General features: G+C 43.9%; 1 protein-coding gene across 1 annotated transcript in view; it reads right to left on the bottom strand.

Annotated features, from left to right (window-relative positions):
- Nucleotides 1–397: 397 nt before the first annotated feature.
- GALNTL5 (polypeptide N-acetylgalactosaminyltransferase like 5) overlaps nucleotides 398–25,602 on the bottom strand; it is a 54,029-nt gene continuing 28,824 nt past the window's right edge. The window contains exons 5-8 of the mRNA XM_040260955.1: nucleotides 18,183–18,432; nucleotides 15,693–15,810; nucleotides 3,936–4,085; nucleotides 398–642 (exon numbers count right to left, since the gene is read on the bottom strand). Of these exons, the coding sequence (XP_040116889.1) occupies nucleotides 487–642; nucleotides 3,936–4,085; nucleotides 15,693–15,810; nucleotides 18,183–18,432 (674 nt within the window). The 3' untranslated portion in view covers nucleotides 398–486. The remainder of the gene's footprint in view (nucleotides 643–3,935; nucleotides 4,086–15,692; nucleotides 15,811–18,182; nucleotides 18,433–25,602) is intronic.

The following is a 25,602-nucleotide window of genomic DNA, read 5'->3' as shown; positions in this document are numbered from 1 at the left end:
TGTGGCCCCATGGACTGTAGGCCCCCAGACTCTTCTGTCCATGGAATTTTCCAGGCAAGAATAATGGAGTGGGTTGCCATTTCCTACGATCTTCCCTACCCAGGGACTGAACCTGCGTCTCTTGAGTCTCCTGCGTTGGCAGGTGGGTTCTTTACCAGTAGTGTCACCTGGGGCTTGGCAAATAATTGGAAACGATACACTGTATCTCAATCAATTTTGATAGCCTAAACTGTGTGACAACGTGCATAACGTGCATTTCCAATGTTCAAGGTCTTGCCGCCTGGTAAATTAGGGGCAGAAGAGAAACAATGTACCCAAAGCCATCATTAAAGGAAGGAAAAAAGGCAATTCTGGTGTCAACCATTCTGGTTGTATTTATTATTGTATTTCACATAATTTCATAATGGTCCAAACTTGTCCCTTCTCTATGTTGAAGGACTAGGGGACTTTTTAACCCTTTATTAATGAAAACGACTGGTGTTCCTTTCATGAGATTGTCTCAGATGCCTCCAATTCTGGGAAGATAGTATCCAAATACCACTGAAATGACTTGCAACCCAATCGTTTCCTTAACTCAACACGCTCACTAATGTTTCCATAGGCAGCAGACTTCAGAGCGGGTCTTCGTAGAAAAAACCATTCCTAAATGGAAAGTCATTTCATGAAACCAAACAAATCTTAGTCATGATATCTAACAGAGCAGTGTCTAATTGTATCATCTAACAGAGCAGTATATATTTTCATCATTTAAACTAAAATAAAACAATCAACAATAAACCTTTTCCTCTGTGTGGGGAGGGCAGACACACACATGAGACCTGGGACTCACTCAGCCCCAGCTGTTCACAGGATGCGCTGTGACCACCGTGATGAAAGCAGGGTAGTGGGACCAGGAAGTCTAGGTCCTGCTTCTCAAAAGCCCAGAATCATAGCTACCTATGGTAGCGTTCCCCCTTTCTCCTGATCTCCCCAAACCCCTCACTCCCCAGTCCCCATCAACACTTCCATGGTTTCAGAAACAGAGGGTGGTGCAGTAGCTAAGGGAAGCCCGACTCTGGAGGAGGGTATCCTGGCTTTAGTCTCTCCCTCTGCCACAGTGTGGGTGACAACGTAGACACTGCAGGACAGTGTGGACATTCATCAAGATTTAAGCAGGCACTAATTCATGGCCCATGAGTCCACGTTTTCAGATTTATTCCAGATATATCTCTACAAATGTGCAAAAAGACATGCGAAAAGGATGTTCATTTCAGCAGAGTTAAGGAATAACAAAACGCTGAGATGACCAGAATGTTATCTATGGGGGCTGTTTATTAATGGGATCAGTTTTAGGAAATCTATTCAAAGGAGATGTTTAAAAGAATGACATGTTTATATGTTCTGATTTTAAGACTTTGAAAGTATGTTTTTAAATTATATAAATAAATGGAAAATTCTAAAACGAAATACTGATGCTCAAATCTAGTTATGTAAAAGAAAAAGATATACACTCCTGTGTACGTGCACATAACAGAAACTAGAGAGTAAGTTAGCGATGACTTCTGAGGGGTAAAACTGTGGGCCTCAGAAGCTTTTTACTTCATACTTTTCAATACTGTAAGACTTTAAAAAATGCAGATCTTTTTAAAAATAATTTTTAAATATCAGGAGATACAGTAAGCATACAAAGAAGCACATCAAATATAAATGTGCACCTTAATGAATTATTAAAAAAATCAACCTGAACAAACTTGGCTAGGTCAAGAAATAGAACAAAACCAGTACCTCAGAAGCCACTTGCCTTTTCCTTCATGATCATAATTCTTCCTCATAAGTTTGACTGATTATGACTTCCTCATAATCGGGAGTGCTATCCTGATTGTATGTTCATTTCTTTGCTTTTCTTTCTAGCATTGATATCTAATTATTCATGCATTAATGCTATGGTTTGATATTGTGTTTTTAACTTTATAGAAATGGGAAAATACAGTGTGTATGCAATTGTGTTTGGCTTTTGTTCACCGTCTTGAAGATTCACCTATACTGCTGTGTGTATATCTAAAGTTGGTTAATTCTCATTGCTACATAGAAGTATATCGATTAAACATATCATATTTACCCTATTCCATTCCCCTCCTGATAAGCATTTGGATTGTATTCAGTTTTGGCTAACACAATCACTGCTGTTTATAAACCTTCCTGTTCATCTGTTCTGGTGCACAGAAGCACCCATTCTGTAGTGTCTACACAGGATGGACTTGCTAGATCATGGGATATTCATTATCTTTTATTATTTTACTCAATAGTGCCAAACTGTTGCCCAAAAGGCGTTTGTAACAATTAACACTCCCACCCACAATGTCTGAGACTGCCTATGCTTGCCCACACATGATCCTGTCAGGCTTCAAAAATGTTTCACCCCTCCGCGTGGCTATGTAAAAATATTTCATTGAGGTTTTAATTCATATTTCCCTGCTTACTAAAGAATGTGAAGTATTATTACTTTTATAATTTAAAATAATAAAGAAATATTAGATCAAGACCAGGATATATACTATCACAGAGAGAGTCTTCCGTATTTCTACCCATGTATCTGCAATGAGGTCTTGTGGCTACTGTCCACATCAGTTTGAACTTTCAAATTAAAACGAAGCTGCATCTATATGCTCTCTATATGCACATTCTAAAGGTCCTGGCAAGAGGCTGAAAGCATGGGGAGATGCACGCATGAAGGGGCCTGGTTTTGATGTAAAAACCTTGACCAGGAAGGAAAAGAGGTAGCAAAGACCCTCATATGTGGTGCTTCAACCACAGTGCTCGGGACTTGGTAGCGAGTCGAGGGAGAGAATCTAAAGACATATGCATGGGAATGGGGACGGAGAGGCGTCTGCTGCAGAGGGGCAATCTTGGGAATGGAAAATAGACCTGGGGAAGAAAAAAAAGACTTCGTGTGTTGGTCGATTCACTTCTGAGAAACCTGAGTTTCCCTAGAGATTAAAACAATGAATAAGGTGCAAGTGTAGTGGGTTACTCCTTGGAAGAAAACTTATGACCAACCTAGATAGTGTATTCAAAAGCAGAGACATTACTTTGCTGACTAAGGTCCGTCTAGTCAAGGCTATGGTTTTTCCAGTAGTCATGTATGGATGTGAGAGTTGGACTGTGAAGAAGGCTGAGTGCCAAAGAATTGATGCTTTTGAACAGTGGTGTTGGAGAAGACTCTTGAGAGTCCCTTGGACTGCAAGGAGATCCAACCAGTCTATTCTGAAGGAGATCAGCCCTGGGATTTCTTTGGAAGGAATGATGCTAAAGCTAAAGCTCCAGTACTTTGGCCACCTCATGCAAAGAGTTGACTCATTGGAAAAGGCCCTAATGCTGGGAGGGATGGGGGCAGGAAGAGGAGGGGACGACAGAGGATGGCATCACGGACTCAATGAACATGAGTCTGAGTGAACTCCGGGAGATAGTGATGAACAGGGAGGCCTGGCGTGCTGCGATTCATGGGGTCGCGAAGAGTTGGACACAACTGAGCGACTGAACTGAACTGAACTGAACTGTAGTGGGTTAGAAGGAACTAATCGAGCATAGGGTGTGAAAATGAGCGGGTGAGGAACTGAAAGGGCACGTCTGTGCTGAGTTGCTTCAGTCGTGCCTGACTTTGCAATCCTATGGACTGTTGCCCCCCAGGCTCCTCTGTCCATGGGATTCTCCAGGCAAGAATACTGGAGTGGGTGGCCGTGCCCTCCTCCAGGGGGTCTTCCCCACCCGTGGATGGAACCCTTGTCTCTTATGTCTACCTGCTTTGGCAGGCAGGTTCTTTACCAGTCGCACCACTTGGACCCTAATTTAAGGAAAAGCACAAAATTTGGTATCTGGAAGGCAGTAGAAGGCTTCTTCAGAGCTCGTCCCTCTCTGTTCCCTGACTCATCTTCCCAAACCAGGGATGTGTCCTTCACCTTGTATTCATCCAGCCAAATGTGTGCCAGTCTGAGATTGTTATATTCCACGACTTTCATAATTTCAGAGTGGTTTGTCACGTGTTGCCTATTGATGTGTCCAACTCGAGAGCAGGGGATTACATAGAGCTGGCCTCCACACATCCAGATCTGTAGACGTAAGGAAAACAGAAAACACAGTAATGATTAGTGTCTGTTTGCTAAAAGGCAACTGCTGAATTAATACAGAAACAACAGCAGCCATCATTAAGTGTCTTATTTCATTTAATCCTCGCAGCAACCTTATACTGTGATCATCCCCGTTCTACAAATGAAGAAACTAATACCTACATTAGTCAAGAAGTTTGCCCAGTAATATAGTGGCAGAGCACAAATCTCAAACTCAAATCTGGACCCAGAGTCATGGCTCTGAATACTAAGCGGTCCTGCCTTGCTCGTACATGACCAGTTCTGACGCTGATTATAGGAAGACTGACAAGATACTTTGTCTTAGGATATTCTCAAACAATATGCTGAAAGTAACATTTTCTGAGACTATTGAGTACTACTGGCTGTTAGGTTCAGTCGCTCAGTCGTGTCCAGCTCTTTGCAACCCCGTGGACTGCAGCCCTCCAGGCTCCTCTGTCCATGGGATTCTCCGGGCAAGAATAGTGGACTGGGCTGGCTGTTAGTAGGTAACAAAAGAAACATTGATCATGGGTGACTTCAGTTATTCCTCTTTTTTTGTACTTAAAGCACTTTATAATGCTTATTTTTACTAACTTTTTTTTTACTACACAAAAAAATATGACCATAGGAAAAACAAGTGTAGAAAAGCAAACAGGAAAAAAGTCACTTTTTAAAGACTTCATCAGTCAATACTAATCTAAATTGTTGTTTAGTTGCTAAGTTGTATCCAACTCTCTTGCAACTCCATGAACTGTAGCCCACCAGGCTCCTCTGTTCATGGGACTTAGGAGGCAAGAATACTGGAGTGGGTTGCCATTTCCTTCTCTAGGGGATCTTCCTGACCCAGGGATTGAACTCATGTCTTCTGCACTGGTAGGGGAATTCTTTACCACTGAGCCACCAGGGGAACCACCTAATAATCCAAGTGTATATGTGTATATACAGAGATACACAACAGTAAGATAACTTGCTTTTTTAATTTAATGTTTTGCAAAGTTATTTTTAAGGTCTTGTATTATTTGGAATAATACAAGAATATTGGAATGTTGGTAGTTTTAATTTTTTTGATGATTATAGATAATACCACAGAGAATGTGCTTGTAATATAAACCTCACGTAGAGTATACTCACACAACTCTTCCATTTAATTCAGTGACTCTTAAATGGTTCCTAGATCGGCAGCATCCACATCAGTGGGGAACTCACAAATGTAAATCCCTGGGCCTACCCGGGAACGCTGACCCAGGAACGCTGGGTCTGAGAGCCCAGTATTTCCGTACTTTAATCAGTTCTTTAGGTGATTCTGATGCATTCTAAAGTGTGAGAACCACTGTTCTAATTAATCAAGGTCATCCATCCCAGATTTATAGATGTTTTCTTAGGAAATCCACCTAATCATTTAAAATAAGACTCATTGAAAACAATACTCAAAAGTATTATGGTGAAAATATCAGATAGTCAGAAAGGATCATGTTAAAGAAAAGGGAAAAGCAGAACTTCTGGCATGAGACCTAATGACTGGTACAACAAACTTCCAGGGTTCTTTAGAAATACCCGGAAATATCCAACCAGTCCCTCCTAAAGGAGGTCAGTCCTGGGTGTTCATTGGAAGGACTGATGTTGAAGCTTAAGTTCCAATGCTTTGGCCACCTCGTGTGAAGAGCTGACTCATTGGAAAAGACCCTGATGCTGGGAAAGATTGAGGGCGAGAGGAGAAGGGGACGACCGAGGATGAGATGGCTGGATGGCATCACCGACTCGATGGACGTGAGTTTGAGTGAACTCCGGGAGTTGGTGATGGACAGGGAAGCCTGGCGTGCTGCGGTTCATGGAGTCGCAAAGAGTTGGACACGACTGAGCGACTGAACTGAACTGATCCCCATAAAATGTCTACAAAAATACACATTGACTGCCTTCTCCAGAATGCATGCCACAGTATCTTCACCTGGCTCGCTCAGTTGGTAGAATGTGAGACTCTTAGGTGAATCACAAAGGATTTCCCTGATGGTCTAGTGGTTGAGAATCCAGCTTGCAGTGGGGGGGACATTTGTTCAATCCCTGGTCAGGGAATTAAGATCCCACATGCTGTGGGGCCATTAAGCCCACACCCCCACACCAAAACTACTGAGCCTGCTCACCACAGGGAGGATCCTACATGCCACAGCTGAGACTCAATGCAACCAAATAAATAAATTTTTAAAAAATAATAGAATAAAATGAATGACACAGTAGAAAATACCTTAGACCAGAAGTCCAAAAATTTAGGTTCTTTTTCATCTTTGCTACATGCTGATGACCAGACATATCCTCTCTGAATCTCTTTTTCACCTGCAGTTGAGAACTAAATAGTTGATCATTTAAGCTACTGCTTGGGGGTGCTTTGTTATGCAGCAAAAGCTACCTGACACCAGTCACCTGCAATGTTTTAATCTCTTTTTCAAGAGATCTTAAGGAAATTTGGAAAATCAGTAATATCCATTTAATCATTAGGATGGATACAGAAGTATTTATTATTGTTATATGTGTGAAATGTTTCTTATCAAAAAAGAAATCTGGCTATGAGCATAGAATAGAAAACAAAAGTCAGGTAACCAAAGTGATCAAAGGGGAGTGAAAGTAAAACGTATATTAAAAGACTTTCTCAAAAAATCAAATTGAGGATGCAATCGCAATTTAGCCCCATTTTCACAGGACCCGTGCAGTTGCTCCTTTCCTCCTGATTCATTCTCAAAGGCACACGATCCATCTGGACATGCCTTTTGCTCTGCTCATTGTCCATGTAGGAGATGGTCAGCTTTCTTTCTCAGATATGCTGCTGGAAGTAGTCTCTCCAGCTCCCAGTATTACCATCATTATTGGAGGAGGAAGAGGATGGTGAGGAGGGAGAATATCCCATCAAGAGTTAGTACACTGGGACTTCTCTGGTGGTCCAGGGGCTAAGACTCCACGCTCCCAAAGCAGGGTGTCTGAGTCCGATCCCCTGAGTCTGTTCCTGGGTCCAGGAACTAGACCCCACATGCCACAATTCAGAGTTCACAAGCCACAGCTAAAGATCCCACGTGCTGCAATTAAGACCCGTTGCAGCCAAATAGATAAATAATAAAAAAAAAAGACCATAAAAAAAGAGTTAGTATAGTTTAATACTTCAGAGTCCAAACTCTGAGGCCACTCCATGTGGTTCAAATCCCCCATGAGCTGTGTGATCTGGGGCAACTTACTGAAGCTACTCAATCCATTTGTGTCTGTTTCCTCATCTGTAAAACGAGGATAACAACAGTACCGGCCTTACTACTGAGCCTGCGCACTTCAGAGCCTGCCTGCCACAGCTAGAGAGCTCGCGTGACAAAACTAGAGAGCCTAGGCACCTAGAAAGATCGTGCACTGAAAAGAGAGATGCGATGGAAAGCAACAAAGGCCCTGCAAGCAGCAACTAAGATCTAACACAGCCAAATAAATAAATTTAAAAAAAAAAGTACCTGCCTCATGGGATTGTTATGAACATCAGATAATCTGACACGTGTAAAGCCCTCAGGGTTTGTGTTTTGTAAAATGAGAGTGTCTCTGCTGTAGTGAAGTGTGGTAGATCGCAAGCATGGCCACACATGCTTTTCATTCCTACCTGCACATCTAACTGCTATGTAACTCTGTGCTCCATTCATCAAGAAGTGAGGCTTATTTCTCCATCTCTTGAAACTGGTCTTGGCCTTGTGACCTGCTTTGGCCAACAGGACATTAACAAAGGTGATGCTTGAGAAGTGTGTGCAGCACTTTGGAATCTGCTGCCCGTGGGAAACTTGTGGCCACTCCACAGTGAACGGACCTCACTAGCCTGCCTAACCACGAGAGACAAGCAGTCCGGTCATCTCCACTGCCCCAGCACTGAACACTGGCCAATGTCCAGACATGTAAATGAGGCCACCCCATGCTAGCCAGCCCCAGCTGACCCTCCAGATGAACACAGATGTGTAAGCAGCGCCAGTAAAATCAACCCTCCTGGCTCTGACCGAAAGAACCTCTTTAGCAACACAACAAATTTTGAGGAGTAACAATTGATTATTGTTTCAAGCCACTGTATTTTGGGGACAGTTTGTTACACAGCAAAAACTAACTGATACACTAAGGAAGTAAATGGGACCTCTTATCGCGTTAGCTGTGCTCATTCCAGAAACTTGGTATGATTGATGAAAATACTTTCTGCAAACACTGTCTCACTCTCCACCCCTCACCAAGGAGCAGAGTACATTGCTCTGGCACACTGACTTTGGGCTTGTCCGTTTGGCATGCTTTGGCCCATGGAACGTGAGCAGACACAGTGCCTCTGGAAACTTTAGATAGGCTGTGTGGTTTGCCTTGACTTTTGCCTTCCCACTCCAGTACTCTTGCCTGGAAAATCCCATGGATGGAGGAGCCTGGTAGGCTGCAGTCTGTGGGATCTCGAAGAGTCGGACACGACTGAGCAACTTCACTTTCACTTTTCACTTTCATGCATTGGAGAAGGAAATGGCAACCCACTCCAGTGTTCTTGCCTGGAGAATCCCAGGGACGGGGGAGCCTGGTGGGCTGCCATCTATGGGGGTCACACAGAGTCGGACACGACTGAAGTGACTTAGACTTAGACTGTCAACATAAGAACATGCCCAGAGTTGCTAGTAGAATGACCAGCAAAGCTGAGCAGACTCAGAGACCAGCCCCGCCAGTGTAAATGCCCAGGCAGAGCCATGCTGGCCGACCCACAGACATCTGAAAGAAGAAAGTAGATGCTTCTTGTTCTGAATTGCCTGGTTTTGAGCTGGTCTATAACAAGCATCATCATGGCATTAGCTGACTGGTAACTGGGCTGTCCTTGACACCCCTTTCTCTCAGCACCCACCTAGCTGGTCAGCATACCTATGGGACATTCTTATGATGGTAACGTGTAGGCAACTGGTCACAGAAGCTTATGACTCAGGAGAAGGAACTGGGAAGGGGCAAGAATTGGTATCACTTGCATCCATTTGTCACGCAAACGTGACCTGGATAAGGTTATGGAGCAGGTGGAGCGAGCAGAGAGGGACATGGGGAAACCCCTACAGGGTGACAATTCTGAGCAGTAACTGATCTGAGCAGGGGGCTGGGTGCTGAGCAGCTTGCCTAATCCTCATGGTGTAGACCCTGGAGAACCTGCTTCAGCCCTTCTCTAGCACAAACCCAACGCTTGTGGTTTGCTCTCAAACTACAACCTCCCCGGGCTGCAGCAACTGTGGGCCGAATCTGAGCTGGTGTCCGGGTCTAAGAGCCCAGTCTGGAGGTGAGGCAGGTGGTTCTCCACGTGTAGAGCAGGGCCCTAGGCCCGAAGCAGTGTCCTGACCCTTTGGGGTACAGTGTCCTGACCCTTTGGGGTACAGAGAGCAGGTACACAGGCTGCCTGCTCTCTCAGGGAACTAGAGATGCTGACTTGGAGCCTGATTCTGAGACTTATTCCGAGGTTGGAATTGAAGCTGTAGCTCTGAGGGCACCAGCAAATCATCACTTCCCACGAGCAATGGTAACACCGAGCTCGGGGTGACTAAAGCAAGTTCAGGGCATCGGAGGCATCCAATATATGGCCAGCCTGATTGAGAAGACTGGGCTTCTCTGGCTCAGATGGTAAAGCATCTGTCTGCAATGCAGGAGACCTGTGTTCGATCCCTGGGTTGGGAAGATCCCCTGGAGAAGGAAATGGCAATCCACTCCAGTACTCTTGCCTGGAAAATCCCATGGACAGAGGCGCCTGGTAGGCTACAGTCCATGGGGTCACAAAGAGTCGGACACAACTGAATGACTTCACATTCATTCATTAGTGAGAAGTGACTTAGAAACTGGGTAAACAGGAGCTGGGGGGCTGCCGGGGGTCCTTAAGACCTGAAGCTGAGTAGATCATACAAGCCAGGAAGGGACAGGTTTGGAGCACACTGCTTGTGAGTTCTGTGAATCTGCCAAGTTATACTACCTCTCTGTGCCTCAGTTTCTCCACTCTAAACAGGAGACGATGCGGGTACCTACCTCCCAGATTTATTGTCAGGATGAAGTGAGCTAATATCTGTAATATTTCGGAGTGGTACATGTCACATATGATAACAAATGGAAAACCAAATACATTTGTATCTTCACATCTCACCTTACATGCCACTTCTGCAGGGAAGCAACTGAAGACACACCCCTCCCCCAAGACAAGGCCAGGTTCCCCTTCTATATGACCTCACAGTACTCTGTTTTTCTCCTTCATCACAGTGATCAGAAATACAACTAAATAACTAATCATCTCTCTCTACCCCAAAGAGAATGGAAGCTTTATGCCGTTCGAAACCACTTCCGCATTAAGGGCTGCTGTACTTTAGCACCCAGTACAGTGCTTGGCACATAACAGTTTCTTAGTAAATATTGTTGAGTGAGTGAGTGAATGAATGAAAGGGGATTGCGTCTTCTGAGTACCCAGCACGTGGCACAGCCTGACGCAAGAGCTACTCCTTAGATGATGGGTGTGTTGAACCTCGAACTTTGAACCCTCAAGAGAGTCCGAAACTGAGACGACTGTCTTTCGTTTAGTCCAAAGCTAAGATGGGATGTGGGTTTTAGCACCACACAGGTGTCAGTTACAGCCACGGAAGCTGATGCAGGCTCACTGGGAAAAGGATCAACCAGGGGATGGCACAAACACTGGCCAAGGAGAAGAGACTGCTGCAGATCCTGGGGGCCCTGGCTCGCCTTTTGACCCCTTTGGGTCCCTTTTGTTTCTGGGTCATGGCAGGGAAGGCTGAGAGGCAGAGAAGGCTGGCATGGTGGGCTGCAGGTGGCTGGCTCAGGGCATTTGGCTGGCTCAGCGGAGAGTTCTTTCCTAGCAGACAAGGAAACATTGCACTAGGTTAACAACAGGTGCGGCTTCACAGGTGCAAAAAATGGCTCCATATTAGCCCTGAGCCCTGAAGAGCACGTGGGGTGAGGAGCAAGTGTTGTCAAGAAGTGTCTTAGGGACAACCATGTTTGAGAGATACACAGAAGAATCAAATTCCTGTGAAGGAGATTGAGCACAGCTGAGCAACGCAAGGGGCTTTTGTGTTGAACACAGCTCAACGCCTTTTTGGATTTTGCTCTAAAAATCCAAGAACACTTCAGGAAAAGACTGGTCACTAGAGGTAATCGGTCTGCCATTGCAGGGGCTTCCCAGGTGGCGCTGGTGGTAAAGAGCCTGCCTGCCTGCAGGAGACATAAGAGACGCAGGTTCGATCCCTGGGTTGGAGGATCCTTTGGAGGAGGCCATGGCACCCCGCTCCAGTATTCTTGCCTGGAGAATCCCATGGACAAGCGGAGGCTGGTGGGCGACAGTCCGTGGAGTCACAAAGGGTCAGACACGACTGTGCACACACATACGCATCGATACTATAGTAACCTCAAGCACAGGGAGGACCGGAAGCCGTCCACTGGGGACACCAATAGGGAACTGGTAACAGGGCCAGAAATGACGTCAGAGGGAAGATGCTGAGGGCCTCCGGACAGTGATTCACTGCAATGAGTGAGAAATGAAGTGGATGCAGCTGTAGCTAATCCTTCTTTAGGAAACATCAGGTTTCTTGGGCAGAGGGGGCCACCAGTGTCAAGAGAGTGCCTAGCTATTTATTAATTTACATGTTTATGAAAAGTGAGACCCAAGCATCCTTGAAACAGATGAAAGCACCATTAGGAATGAAGTTGCTGACAATATTGAAGCAAAAATTATGAGTGAACTTGAGTAATAAGTTAACTGTTATTTGCTGTCTGGAGGGAAGGTAAAACCAAGGCAAGGAATATACTCAGTTTTCAAAGATGCATCATTCACAAAATCGATTCAATTCTGAGACACAAGGATGTGCTTATTAAGTTACTAGGTCCTGAAAAGGGGAGATTTTTCATATGCTTCATTCTCAAAGCCCATGGTAATAAAATGAGTAATAATCAAACAAGCAATAAAAAGTACCAAAGGCATTGAGGGTCACAAAAATAATGCCTGGATGAGAGTGGAACAAATGAGTAGGAACAAAAGCAATGAAAATAAACTTATAAGATACTGCTAAATAGGGGCTTAGAGGAAGAATCAGTTCAGTTCAGTCTCTCAGTCGTGTCCGACACTTTGTGACCCCATGAATCGCAGCACGCCAGGCCTCCCTGTCCATCACCAACTCCCGGAGTTCACTCAGACTCATATCCATCGAGTCAGTGATGCCATCCAGCCATCTCATCCTCTGTCGTCCCCTTCTCCTCCTGCCCCCAATCCCTCCCAGCATCAGAGTCTTTTCCAATGAGTCAACTCTTCGCATGAGGTGGCCAAAGTACTGGAGTTTCAGCTTTAGCATCATTCCTTCCAAAGAACACCCAGGATTGGTCTCCTTCAGAATGGACTGGTTGGATCTCCTTGCAGTCCAAAGGACTCTCAAGAGTCTTCTCCAACACCACAGTTCAAAAGCATCAATTCTTCGGCACTCAGCCTTCTTCACAGTCCAACTCTCACATCCGTACATGACCACTGGAAAAACCACAGCCTTGACTAGACGGACCTTGTTGGCAAAGTAATGTCTCTGCTTTTGAATATGCTATCTAGGTTAGTCATAACTTTTCTTCCAAGGAGTAAGTGTCTTTTAATTTCATGGCTGCTGTCACCATCTGCAGTGATTTTGGAGCCCAAAAAAATAGTCTAACACTGTTTCCACTGTTTCCCCATCTATTTGCCATGAAGTGATGGGACCAGATGCCATGATCTTTGTTTTCTGAATGTTGAGCTTTAAGCCAACTTTTTCACTCTCCTCTTTCACTTTTATCAAGAGGCTTTTTAGTTCCTCTTCACTTTCTGCCATAAGGGTGGTATCATCTGCTTATCTGAGGTTATTGATATTTCTCCCAGCAATCTTGATTCCAGCTTGTGCTTCTTCCAGCCTAGCATTTCTCATGATGTACTCTGCATATAAGTTAAATAAGCAGGGTGACAATATACAGCCTTGACGTACTCCTTTTCCTATTTGTAACCAGAATACATTGCTCTAAATATCCCTATAGTCAAAATAAGGTATCCGAAGCATTAGAAAAGGTGTCTGGGCTTTAATTTTAAAAAATATAGAAAGTAGCCAGCCAACAAAGAAGAGGGAGATAAAAATCTAAAGCAGAAAAAAAAATTGGAAAAACACAAAAAGCAGATCTGATAAACATCTAAGTACATGCTGAGAGAAACACAATTCAAAGTACAATCTCTGCAAGTGATCTCAGAGAATATAAAGGCTGGTTGACAAAATTAAAGTAAGAGCAACATGGCCGTCACTTATGTATCAGCTCCTATCACTGTCTTAAGGGCTTTCCCCCAATAGCTCAGCAGGTAAAGAATTTGCCTGCAGTACAAAGATGCAGGAGACTTGGTTTGATCCTTGTGTCGGGAGGATCCCCTGGAGAAGGAAATGGGAACCCGCTCCAGTACTCTTGCCTGGAGAATCCCATGGACGGAGGAGCCTGGCGGGCTACAGTCCATGGGGTCACAAGAATTGGACACGACTGAGTGACTAACACACACACTTCTAAGGAAGCTAAAGCTCAGAAAGGATAGGAATTTTCTCATAAAGGAAGCAGTTTTCTCTACATCTGATTGTCTCTGTTAGAAAAGACACAAAGCAGAGAAAAGTGAGGAAAAAAATGTGAAGGGCAATGTTGATGAGCTGACAGCCCACATTTTTATGCACAGTTCAAAGTAATCATTGTAAAAATCTATTAGAATTCAGTCAAGTGCAAAAAATGACCTATAATAAACATATGATAAACGTTTGAATTGTCATGCCTTCGTATCTTCTTCAGACTGTCCAGGCATATCGACTTTGTACCTTATTCTCCACCCCAATTTATTTCATTAAATCTTTTTTTTTTTCAGTCATGCTATGGACCTTGCGGGAACTTAGTTCCCTGACCAAGGATTGAACCCAGTCCCTTTAGCAATGAAAGCACAGAGTCCTAACCACAGGACCACCAGGGAATTCCCACATTAAATTTTTATACAGTTCTGAGAATGGAATTTTTATTTATTCCTATTTAACAGGTGTGGGCTTCCCTGGTGGCTCAGTGGTAAAGAATCTGTCTGCCGATGCAGGAGACACAGGTTCAATTCCTGGGTTGGGAAGGTCCCCTGGAGAAGAAAATGGTAACCCATTCTAGTATTCTTGCCTGGGAAATTCCATGGACAGAGGAGTCTTGTGGGCTACAGTCCATGGGATTGCAAAGAGTTGGATGTGACTTAGCAACTAGATAACAATTTAACAGATGAGAAACCCTAGAACTAGAAAAGTGAATCACCTGCCAAGCGTCTCACAGCAAGTGAGGGTTAGGGCTGGGGCTCACCCTGATGTCTAGTGTTCTCATATCAGAGATTTTTTTAAGTTAAATCTATTATTTATATTGGTATAATTTGTACACCACCAGAAATTCACCCTTCTAAAATATATAACTCAGTGATCTTCAGTATTTTCACAAGGTTGCATAATCCTTGCCACCATTGAGTTCCAGGACATTTCACCACCCCAGATAGAAACCTGGTCCCCATCTGCAGTCACTCTCCTCCCCCCACCCCTGGCAACCGCTGATTCACATTCTGTCCCTGTGGATGTGCTTAGTCTGGACATTTCCTCTGAATGGACTCATAAATACATGGTCATTTGTATCTGGGGCTTCCCTGAGAACTCAGCTGGTAAAGAACCCACCTACAATGCAGGAGGCCTGGGTTCGATCCCTGGATTGGGAAGACCCCCTGGAAAAGGGAAAGGTCACCCACTCCATGGACCTGGAGAATCCGATGGACCGTATAGCCCCCGGGGTCACAAAGAGTCGGACACGACTGAGCAACTTTCACTCACTCACCCCATGTGCATCTGGCTTCTTCCACTTAGCAAAATGTCTTCAAGTTTCATCCATGCTGTAGCAGGTATCTCAAGATTTAAGAGTCAGGAGACAATTTAGACATCTTCTACCAAGTCCTCTTATTTTACAGATAGAGAAACAGAGGCCTAACTCAGCCCATATATTTAGTGACAAGTCCTTTCCCTCCTAATCCCGTATTTTTTTCTACCATGCTACAACTACCAAGAGATTCCACAAACAGATGAAAAATATCATATTAATTTAACATGTCTGACGTTAGAAAAAACATAGGTAAGAAAACCTGATGTTTTATGAAAGGCTTTCCATTTCTGTAAGTGAACGTTGTTCAGCCATGTCTGAATCTTTTCAACCTCATGGACTACACAATCCATGGGATTGTATATAATCCATGAGATTCTCCAGGCCAGAATACTCGAGTGGGTAGCTGTTTCCTTCTCCAGGGGATCTTCCCAACTCAGTGATCAAACCCAGGTCTCCTGCGTTGCAGGTGGATTCTTTACCAGCTGAGCCACTAGGGAAGCCCATTTCTGTAAGGAATCCCATAAATCAATGACTTGATGTAACACCTGAATAGTACCTGATGCTCATGTAGGGAAACGGCATAGCTGCCACAGCATATTATGTGACTTAAAGTTAGATTTTACTTTCTATGTATAAAGGTAACTATTGAAAACATAAGGTTGGAATTACCCTTAGTGAAAGTTCCAAGTTTTCTCCTCCCCACAGATTCATGCCCTTGTCGTACTGTCCAATTTCATTAAAATAATGCCTACTAATAGCAAAAATTCCTCCAGCCATTGCAGGTGACCTACAAAGGACACATAGATATTAGATTAATTCCCTATGTGTAGGCATTATGGATTTTAGCCAAAGTTATATTGAATATAGTGATAACAGTTAAAAACTAGAAAAAAACCATGTTAGCTTCAAAATTTTCTTCCGATACATTGAAATATGTACTCATTTAATTCTCATGACAGCGTGTGACGTTTATTCCCCAGACTTACAGAGAAAGAAATAAGGTTCAGAGAGGTTACGTAACTCATAGACGATCACACAACTCTAGCTAAATTAAAATAGAGGCAAAGATGAAGGACTTGCCAGGTTATGGTGTTAGAAAATTGACTCATGTAGTTTGTGAAACAAAGAGGGTAACATTAAAGGAGAAGAGAGCCTGCAGTCAAAGTGATTAGAAAATGTGGGAAGTGACCTGGAGAAAGTCTTTTGAGAAACAGCCTCATAAATGCAACTAGAAGCCCTAACAATGAGGTTATTCTCACATTTAGAAATATATTTTCCAAGACTAATATCCAAGGAAAATGACCTTCTTCTCAACCTATAAAATTATAGACAGAAGCCCTTGGATAAATATTTTATATATGAATTTGGCAGGCATTGACTTTTTCTGGGCTATCCACAGTGCTAGTATTCTGATCGTTGATCAACATGCAACTCATTCCTGAGAATCATGTCTACATTTTAAAGCTGGACAGCTGAAATCCAAGGGGTGTGAACCATGTGGTATTCTGCACTGGGATGAGATCTCAGTTCAGTTCAGTTCAGTCACTGTCATGTCTGACTCTTTGTGACCTCACGAACCGCAGCACACCAGGCCTCCCTGTCCATCACCAACTCCCGGAGTCCACCCAAACCCATGTCCATCGAGTCTATGATGCGATCCAACCATCTCATCCTCTGTCCCCCCTTCTCCTCCTGCCCTCAATCTTTCCCAGCATCAGGGTCTTTTCAAATGAGTCAGCTCTCCGCATCAGGTGACCAAAGTGTTGGAGTTTCAGCTTCAACATCAGTCCCTCCAATGAACACACAGGACTGATCTCCTTTAGGATAGACTGGTTGGACCTCCTTGCAGTCCAAGGGACTCTCAAGAGTCTTCTCCAACACCACAGTTCAAAAGCATCAATTCTTCGGTGCTCAGCTTTCTTTATAGTCCAACTCTCACATCCATTCATGACTATTGGAAAAACCATAGCCTTGACTAGATGGACCTTTGTTGGCAAAGCAATGTTTCTGCTTTTTAATATGCTATCTAGGTTGGTCATAACTTTCCTTCCAAGGAGTAAGTGTCTTTTAATTTCATGGCTGCAATCATCAACCACAGTGATTCTGGAACCCAGAAAAATAAAGTCAGCCACTGTTTCCACTGTTTCCCCATCTATTTGCCATGAAGTGATGGGACCAGATGCCATGATCTTCATTTTCTGAATGTTGAGCTTTAAGCCAACTTTTTCACTCTCCACTTTCACTTTCATCAAGCTGCTCTAAATAGTTCCTCTTCACTTTCTGCCATAAGGGTGGTGTCATCTGCATATCTGAGGTTATTGATATTTCTCCTGGCAATCTTGATTCCAGCTTGTGCTTCTTCCAGCCCAGGATTTTCATGATGTACTCTGCATATAAGTTAAATAAGCAGGGTGACAATATACAGCCTTGATGTACTCCTTTTCCTATTTGGAACCAGTCTGTTGTTTCCATGTCCAGTTCTAACTGTTGCTTCCTGACCTGCATACAGGTTTCTCAAGAGGCAGGTCAGGTGGTCTGGTATTCCCATCTCTTTCAGAATTTTCCAGTTTATTGTGATCCACACAGTCAAAGGCTTTGGCATAGTCAATAAAGCAGAAATAGATGTTTTTCTGGAACTCTCTTGCTTTTTCCATGATCCAGCCGATGTTGGCAATTTGATCTCTGGTTCCTCTGCCTTTTCTAAAACCAGCTTGAACATCAGGGAGTTCATGGTTCACGTATTGCTGAAGCTTGGCTTGGAGAATTTTGAGCATTACTTTACCAGCATGTGAGATGAGTGCAATTGTGCAGTAGCTTGAGCATTCTTTGGCATTGCCTTTCTTTGGGATTGGAATGAGAACTGACCTTTTCCAGTCCTGTGGCCACTGCTGAGTTTCCCAAATTTGCTGACATATCGAGTGCAGCACTTTCCCAGCATCACCTTTTAGGATTTGAAAGAGCTCAACTGGAATTCCATCACCTCCTTTCAATTAAAGAAACAAAACCTACCACATTCTATTATTATAGACTTTTAGAAACAAGATAAACAATGAAATATTTCTCTTCATTAAGCTTGAGAAACCAAAGTAACAACGTCTGCAGGCTTTCCCTGCTCCCAGCACCCCTATGCTCTGTCTCCAGTACCAGGAGGATTCTCACCGGATAGGCGTAGTGGGTCCTTCTGGTCCCTCTAACTCATAAGGGAGAACATGATCCCATTTAAACTCCAGATGCCAGTTGAAAGCTCCCCTCACAATAGGAGAGGGCTGGTATTCCAGGGTCATGTAATCAATGACATCTATCAGAGGACACACCACCATTTTGGGGTCCTTGGCAATGGCATTCAGCAAGGGTTCCAGCCAGACTTTATTCACCTCACAGTGGCTATCCAGAAACACCAGAACGTCCCCTGGGGAGGCAAAAATAGGCGAGTGTTAGCTCATGTGTAGGAAACATCCAACAACACGAATCAAGGTTCAGTTCAAGAAGTATTTATCCAACACTTACTATGAAAATAAAAGTGAAGTCGCTCAGTCGTGTCTGACTCTTTGCGACCCCACAGACTGTAGCCCACCAGGTTCCTCTGTCCATGGGATTTCCCAGGCAAGAATACTGGAGTGGGTTGCCATTTCCCTCTCCAGGGGATCGTCCCAACCCAGGGATTGAACCCGGGTCTCCCGCATTGTAGGCAGACGTTTTACCGTCTGAGCCACCAGAGGAGTTTGACTATTAAGGTGCTTTCAGTTTCCCTGGGAGGAGGCAAGAAATGTATATTTGATATTGTATCAAAGATGCAGGACAGTGTGTGCCATAGATATTCAGAAGGAGCTGGTGACTGTGGGTTAGAGCTGCAATCCCTAATCTCTTTTGGCACCAGGGATCAGTTTTGTGGATTTGGGAAAGACAAGAGATACCCCACGTCCAAGGTAAGCGAAACCCAAGTAAGATCGTAGGTGCTGCAAGAGGGCATCAGAGGGCAGATATACTGAAACCATACTCACAGAAAACTAGTCAATCTAATAACACTAGGACCACAGCCTTGTCTAACTCAACGAAACCAAGCCATGCCCACGGGGCAACCCAAGACGGGCAGCTCATGGTGGAGAGGTCTGACAGAATGTGGTCCACTGGAGAAGGGAATAGGAAGCCACTTCAGTATTCTTGCGCTGAGAACCCCATGAACAGTATGAAACAGCAAAATGATAGGATACTGAAAGAGGAACTCCCCAGGTCAGTAGGTGCCCAATATGCTACTGGAGATCAGTGGAGAAGTAACTCCAGAAAGAATGAAGGGATGGAGTGAAAGCAAAAACAATACCCAGACTGGTGATAGAAGCAAGGTCCGATGCTGTAAAGAGCAATATTGCATAGGAACCTGGAATGTCAGGTCCATGAATCAAGGCAAATTGGAAGTGGTCAAACAAGAGATGGCAAGGGTGAACGTCAACATTCTAGGAATCAGCGAACTAAAATGGACTGGAATGGGTGAATTTAACTCAGATGACCATTATATCTACTACTGGGGCAGGAATCCCTCAGAAGAAATGGAGTCGCCATCATGGTCAACAAAAGAGTCTGAAATGCAGTACTTGGATGCCATCTCAAAAATGGCAGAATGATCTCTGTTTGTCTCCAAGGCGAACCATTCAATATCACAGTTATCCAAGTCTATGCCCCAACCAGTAATGCTGAAGAAACTGAAGTTGAATGGTTTTATGAAGACCTACAAGACTTTTTAGAACTAACACCCAAAAAAGATGTCCTTTTCATTATAGGGGACTGGAATGCAAAAGTAGGAAGTCAAGAAACACCTGGAGTAACAGGCAAACTTGGCCTTGGAATGCGGAATTAAGCAGGGCAAAGACTAATAGAGTTTTGCCAAGAAAATGCACTGGTCATAGCAAACATCCTCTTCAAACAACACAAGAGAAGACTCTACACATGGACATCACCAGATTGTCAACACTGAAATCAGATTGATTATATTCTTTGCAGCCAAAGATGGAGAAGCTCTATACAGTCAACAAAAACGAGACCAGGAGCTGACTGTGGCTCAGATCATGAACTCCTTATTACCAAATACAGACTCAAATTGAAGAAAATAGGGAAAACCGCTAGACCATTCAGGTATGACCTAAATCAAATCCCTTATGATTATACAGTGGAAGTGAGAAATAGATTTAAAGGCCTAGATCTGATAGAGTGCCTGATGAACTATGGAATGAGGTTCGTGACGTTGTACAGGAGACATGGATCAAGTCCATCCCCATGGAAAAGAAATGCAAAAAAGCAAAATGGCTGTCTGGGGAGGCCTTACAAATAGCTGTGAAAAGAAGAGAGGCAAAAAGCAAAGGAGAAAAGGAAAGATATAAGCATCTGAATGCAGAGTTCCAAAGAATAGCAAGAAGAGATAAGAAAGCCTTCCTCAGTGATCAGTGCAAAGAAATAGAGGAAAAGAACAGAATGAGAAAGACTAGAGATCTCTTCAAAAAAATTAGAGATACCAAGGGAACATTTCATGCAAAGATGGGCTCGATAAAGGACAGAAATGGTCTGGACCTAACAGAAGCAGAAGATATTAAGAAGAGGTGGCAAGAATACACAGAAGAAATGTACAAAAAAGATCTTCATGACCCAGATAATCATGATGATGTGATCACTAATCTAGAGCCAGACATCTTGGAATGTGAAGTCAAGTGGGCCTTCGAAAGCATCACTACCAACAAAGCTAGTGGAGGTGATGGAATTCCAGTTGAGCTGTTTCAAATCCTGAAAGATGATGCTGTGAAAGTGCCACACTCAATATGCCAGCAAATTTAGAAAACTCAGCAGTGGCCACAGGACTGGAAAAGGTCAGTTTTCATTCCAATCCCAAAGAAAGGCAATGCCAAAGAATGCTCAAACTACCGCACAATTGCACTCATCTCACATGCTACTAAAGTAATGCTCAAAATTCTCCAAGCCAGGCTTCAGCAATACGTGAACCGTGAACTCCCTGATGTTCAAGCTGGTTTTAGAAAAGGCAGAGGAACCAGAGATCAAATTACCAACATCCGCTGGATCATGGAAAAAGCAAGAGAGTTCCAGAAAAACATCTATTTCTGCTTTATTGACTATGCCAAAGCCTTTGACTGTGTGGATCACAATAAACTATGGAAAATTGTGAAAGAGATGGAAATATCAGAGCACCTAACCTGCCTCTTGAGAAATCTATATGCAGGTCAGGAAGCAACAGTTAGAACTGGACATGGAACAACAGACTGGTTCCAAATAGGAAAAGGAGTACGTCAAGGCTGTATATTGTCACGCTGCTCATTTAACTTATATGCAGAGTATATCATGAGAAACGCTGGACTGGAAGAAACACAAGCTGGAATCAAGACTGCCAGGAGAAATATCAATAACCTCAGATATGCAGATGACACCACCCTTATGGCAGAAAGTGAAGAGGAGCTAAAAAGCCTCTTGATGAAAGTAAAAGAGGAGAGTGAAAAAGTTGGCTTAAAGCTCAACATTCAGAAAACGAAGATCATGGCATCTGGTCCCATCACTTCATGGAAAATAGATGGGGAAACAGTGGAAACAGTGTTAGACTATTTTTTTGGGCTCCAAAATCACTGCAGATGGTGATTGCAGCCATGAAATTAAAAGACGCTTACTCCTTGGAAGAAAAGTTATGACCAACCTAGATAGCATATTCAAAAGCAGAGACATTACTTTGCCAACAAAGGTCCGTCTAGTCAAGGCTATGGTTTTTCCTGTGGTCATGTATGGATGTGAGAGTTGGACTGTGAAGAAGACTGAGAGCCGAAGAATTGATGCATTTGAACTGTGATGTTGGAGAAGACTCTTGAGAGTCCCTTGGACTGCAAGGAGATCCAACCAGTCCAGTCTGAAGGAGATCAACCCTGGGATTTCTTTGGAAGGAATGATGCTAAAGCTGAAGCTCCAGTACTTTGGCCACCTCATGTGAAGTGTTGACTCATTGGAAAAGACTCTGATGCTGGGAGGGATTGGGGGCAGGAGGAGAAGGGGACGACAGAGGATGAGATGGCTGGATGGCATCACCGACTCGATGGATGTGAGTCTGAGCGAACTCCGGGAGATGGTGATGGACAGGGAGGCCTGGCGTGCTGCGATTCATGGGGTCGCAAAGAGTCAGACACGACTGAGCGACCGAACTGAACTGAACTGAAGGTTCCCGTAGTCCAAGGGTGGGGTGAGGATGGTTTCAGGACGATTCTCATAAGGAACATACAACCTGGATCCCTTGCATGCACAGTTAGGAGTTCGTGCTTCTCTGAGAATCTAATGTGGCCACTGATCTGACAGGAGAAGCCCAGCGATGGGGTGCAGTTGTAAATGCAGATGAAGCTCCGCTCCCTTGCCCACCTCCTGCCAAGCAGCCCTGTTCCTGACAGGCTGTGGACCACTACCTGTCCATGGCCCAGGGACTGGGAACCCCTGATCTGCTTGCTCTCTCACCCAAACACATTGCCCGTGCAAACGCTGCCGTCAGAAGAGAGACACAGACGCAGACGTCCTTGGTTCCACAGCCCTTCTTCTGCCCTTTTGATTCCCTGGTGAGAAGCCAACATCAGTTCATTTCTCTTCCCCCCAGGATGTTTCTGGTTTTGCCATACAGATGTCTGAGGATGCGCTGAGCCCCCCAACACAGGAAATAATACATATTAAGTTCCTCTCACCAGGCTTTAGCAAGCAGATTTTTTTATCCAAAAATCCTAATTCTGACAACTAACTGAAGGTAGCTGAGTTCTCTTCAGCTCAGTTCAGTTCAGTTCAGTCGCTCAGTCGTGTCCGACTCTTTGCGACCCCATGAATTGCAGCACGCCAGGCCTCCCTGTCCATCACCATCTCCCGGAGTTCACTCAAACTCACATCCATCGAGTCGGTGATGCCATCCAGCCATCTCATCCTCTGTCATCCCCTTCTCCTCCTGCCCCCATTCCCTCCCAGCATCAGAGTCTTTTCCAATGAGTCAACTCTTCGCATGAGGTGGCCAAAGTACTGGAGCTTCAGCTTTAGCATCATTCCTTCCAAAGAAATCCCAGGGTTGATCTCCTTCAGAATGGACTGGTTGGATCTCCTTGCAGTCCAAGGGACTCTCAAGAGTCTTCTCCAACACCACAGTTCAAAAGCATCAATTCTTTGGCGCTCAGCCTTCTTCACAGTCCAACTCTCACATCCATACATGACCACAGGAAAAACCATAGCCTTGACTAGATGGACCTCAGTCGGCAAAATAATGTCTCTGCTTTTGAATATGCTATCTAGGTTGGTCATAACTTTCCTTCCAAGGAGTAAGCATCTTTTAATTTCATGGCTGCTGTCACCATCTGCAGTGATTTTGGAGCCCAAAAAAATAGTCTAACACTGTTTCTACTGTTTCCCCATCTATTTCCCATGAAGTGATGGGACCTGATGCCATGATGTTTGTTTTCTGAATGTTGAGATTTAAGCCAACTTTTTCACTCTCCACTTTCACTTTCATCAAGAGGCTTTTTAGTTCCTCTTCACTTTCTGCCATAAGGGTGGTGTCATCTGCATATCTGAGGTTATTGATATTTCTCCTGGCAATCTTGATTCCAGCTTGTGTTTCTTCCAGCCCAGCTTTTCTCATGATGTATTCTGCATATAAGTTAAATGAGCAGCGTGACAATATACAGCCTTGACGTACTCCTTTTCCTATTTGGAACCAGTCTGTTGTTCCATGTCCAGTTCTAACTGTTGCTTCCTGACCTGCATACAGGTTTCTCAAGAGGCAGGTCAGGTGGTCTGCTATTCCTATCTCTTTCAGAATTTTCCAGTTTATTGTGATCCACACAGTCAAAGGCTTTGGCATAGTCAATAAAGCAGAAATAGATGTTTTTCTGGAACTCTCTTGCTTTTTCCATGATCCAGCAGATGTTGGCAATTTGATCTCTGGTTCCTCTGCTTTTTCTAAAACCAGCTTGAACATCAGGGAGTTCACGGTTCACGTATTGCTGAAGCCTGGCTTGGAGAATTTTGAGCATTACTTTAGTAGCATGTGAGATGAGTGCAATTGTGCGGTAGTTTGAGCATTCTTTGGCATTGCCTTTCTTTGGGATTGGAATGAAAACTGACCTTTTCCAGTCCTATGGCCACTGCTGAGTTTTCCAAATTTGCTGGCATATTGAGTGTGGCACTTTCACAGCATCATCTTTCAGGATTTGAAACAACTCAACTGGAATTCCATCACCTCCACTAGATTTGTTGGTAGTGATGCTTTCGAAGGCCCACTTGACTTCACATTCCTTACTGCTTCTCAGATATCTATTTCAAAATTTCTTTATGGTACTGTGTCAGACCTGGAAGAGGGCATGGCAATCCACTCCAGTGTTCTTACCTGGAGAATCCACATGGACAGAGGAGCCTGGTGGGTACAGTCCACGGGGTCACAAAGAGTCAGACACGACTGAACCTCTGAGCACGCTGTATCAGACAACTCACTCTGGATTATAATATCTGTTATATTCATGCCTCGATCAAAACTGAGCTAAAAAGAGCCCCGTTTTTAAACATACACAGCTTTTTTTCCATCAACACTTTGCATTTTTCATTAAAATAGCTTCTATGACATTACATCACACAAACATTTAAAAAATCACATCAGCTAATTTGTTTCTTTTTTTTTTTTTACATCAGCTAATAATGATAGGTGAAAAATACCATCTGGTTCTCCAAAGAAGATATGCAAATAGCCAACAAGCACATGAAAAGATGAGCGACATCATTCATCTTTAAGGAAACGCAAGTTAAAACAGTGAGGTACCACTTCATACCACTTCACATCTATCAGAGTTAAAACAAAAAAGAGAAAATAACTGTTGGGAGGATGTGGGAAAATCGGAACTCTCATACGTTGCTGTGTGGCGTGGTAAGTCAGTTCAGTGGTGTCCAACTCTCTGCGACCTCCTGGACTGTAGCCCGCCAGGCTCCTCTGTCCATGGGGATTCTCCAGGCAAGAATACTGGAGTGGGTTGCCATGCCCTTCTCCAGGGGATCTTCCTGACCCAGGGACAAACCTGCACCTCTCACGTCTCCTGTATTGGCAGGTGGGTTCTTTACAACTAATGCCCCCTGGAAAGCCCAAAATGGTCCACCTGCTGTGGAAAATAGCAGCTCCTCAAAAAATTAAACAGAATTACCACGTGACCCAGAAATTCCACTCGTTGGCACATTTTAAAAAGAATTCAGGGGACTTCCCCGGCAGTCCAACAGTTAAGACTCCACGCTTCCAATGCAAGGGGCACAGGTTTGACCCTTGGTTGAGGAACTAAGATCCTGCATGCGTTGAGAACAACAACAATTAAAAATTTTAAAAGAATTCAAACATCCCCAGGTATATACATATCTGTAGCAGTACTCTTTATATTATCCCAAAGATGGAAATAGCCCAAATGTCCACCAACAGATGAGTGGAGAAACAAACTGCATATACACATCCCACAGAATATCATCCAGCCATAAAAAGAAGTACTGGTACATGTACACGAATCTCAAAAGCATTATGCTGGTGAAAGAGCCAGCCACAAAA

The sequence above is a fragment of the Oryx dammah genome, unplaced genomic scaffold (assembly GCF_014754425.2).
Source record: "Oryx dammah isolate SB20612 unplaced genomic scaffold, SCBI_Odam_1.1 HiC_scaffold_18, whole genome shotgun sequence".
NCBI lineage: Eukaryota > Metazoa > Chordata > Mammalia > Artiodactyla > Bovidae > Oryx > Oryx dammah.
This window is presented reverse-complemented; position numbering and strand designations above follow the sequence as displayed.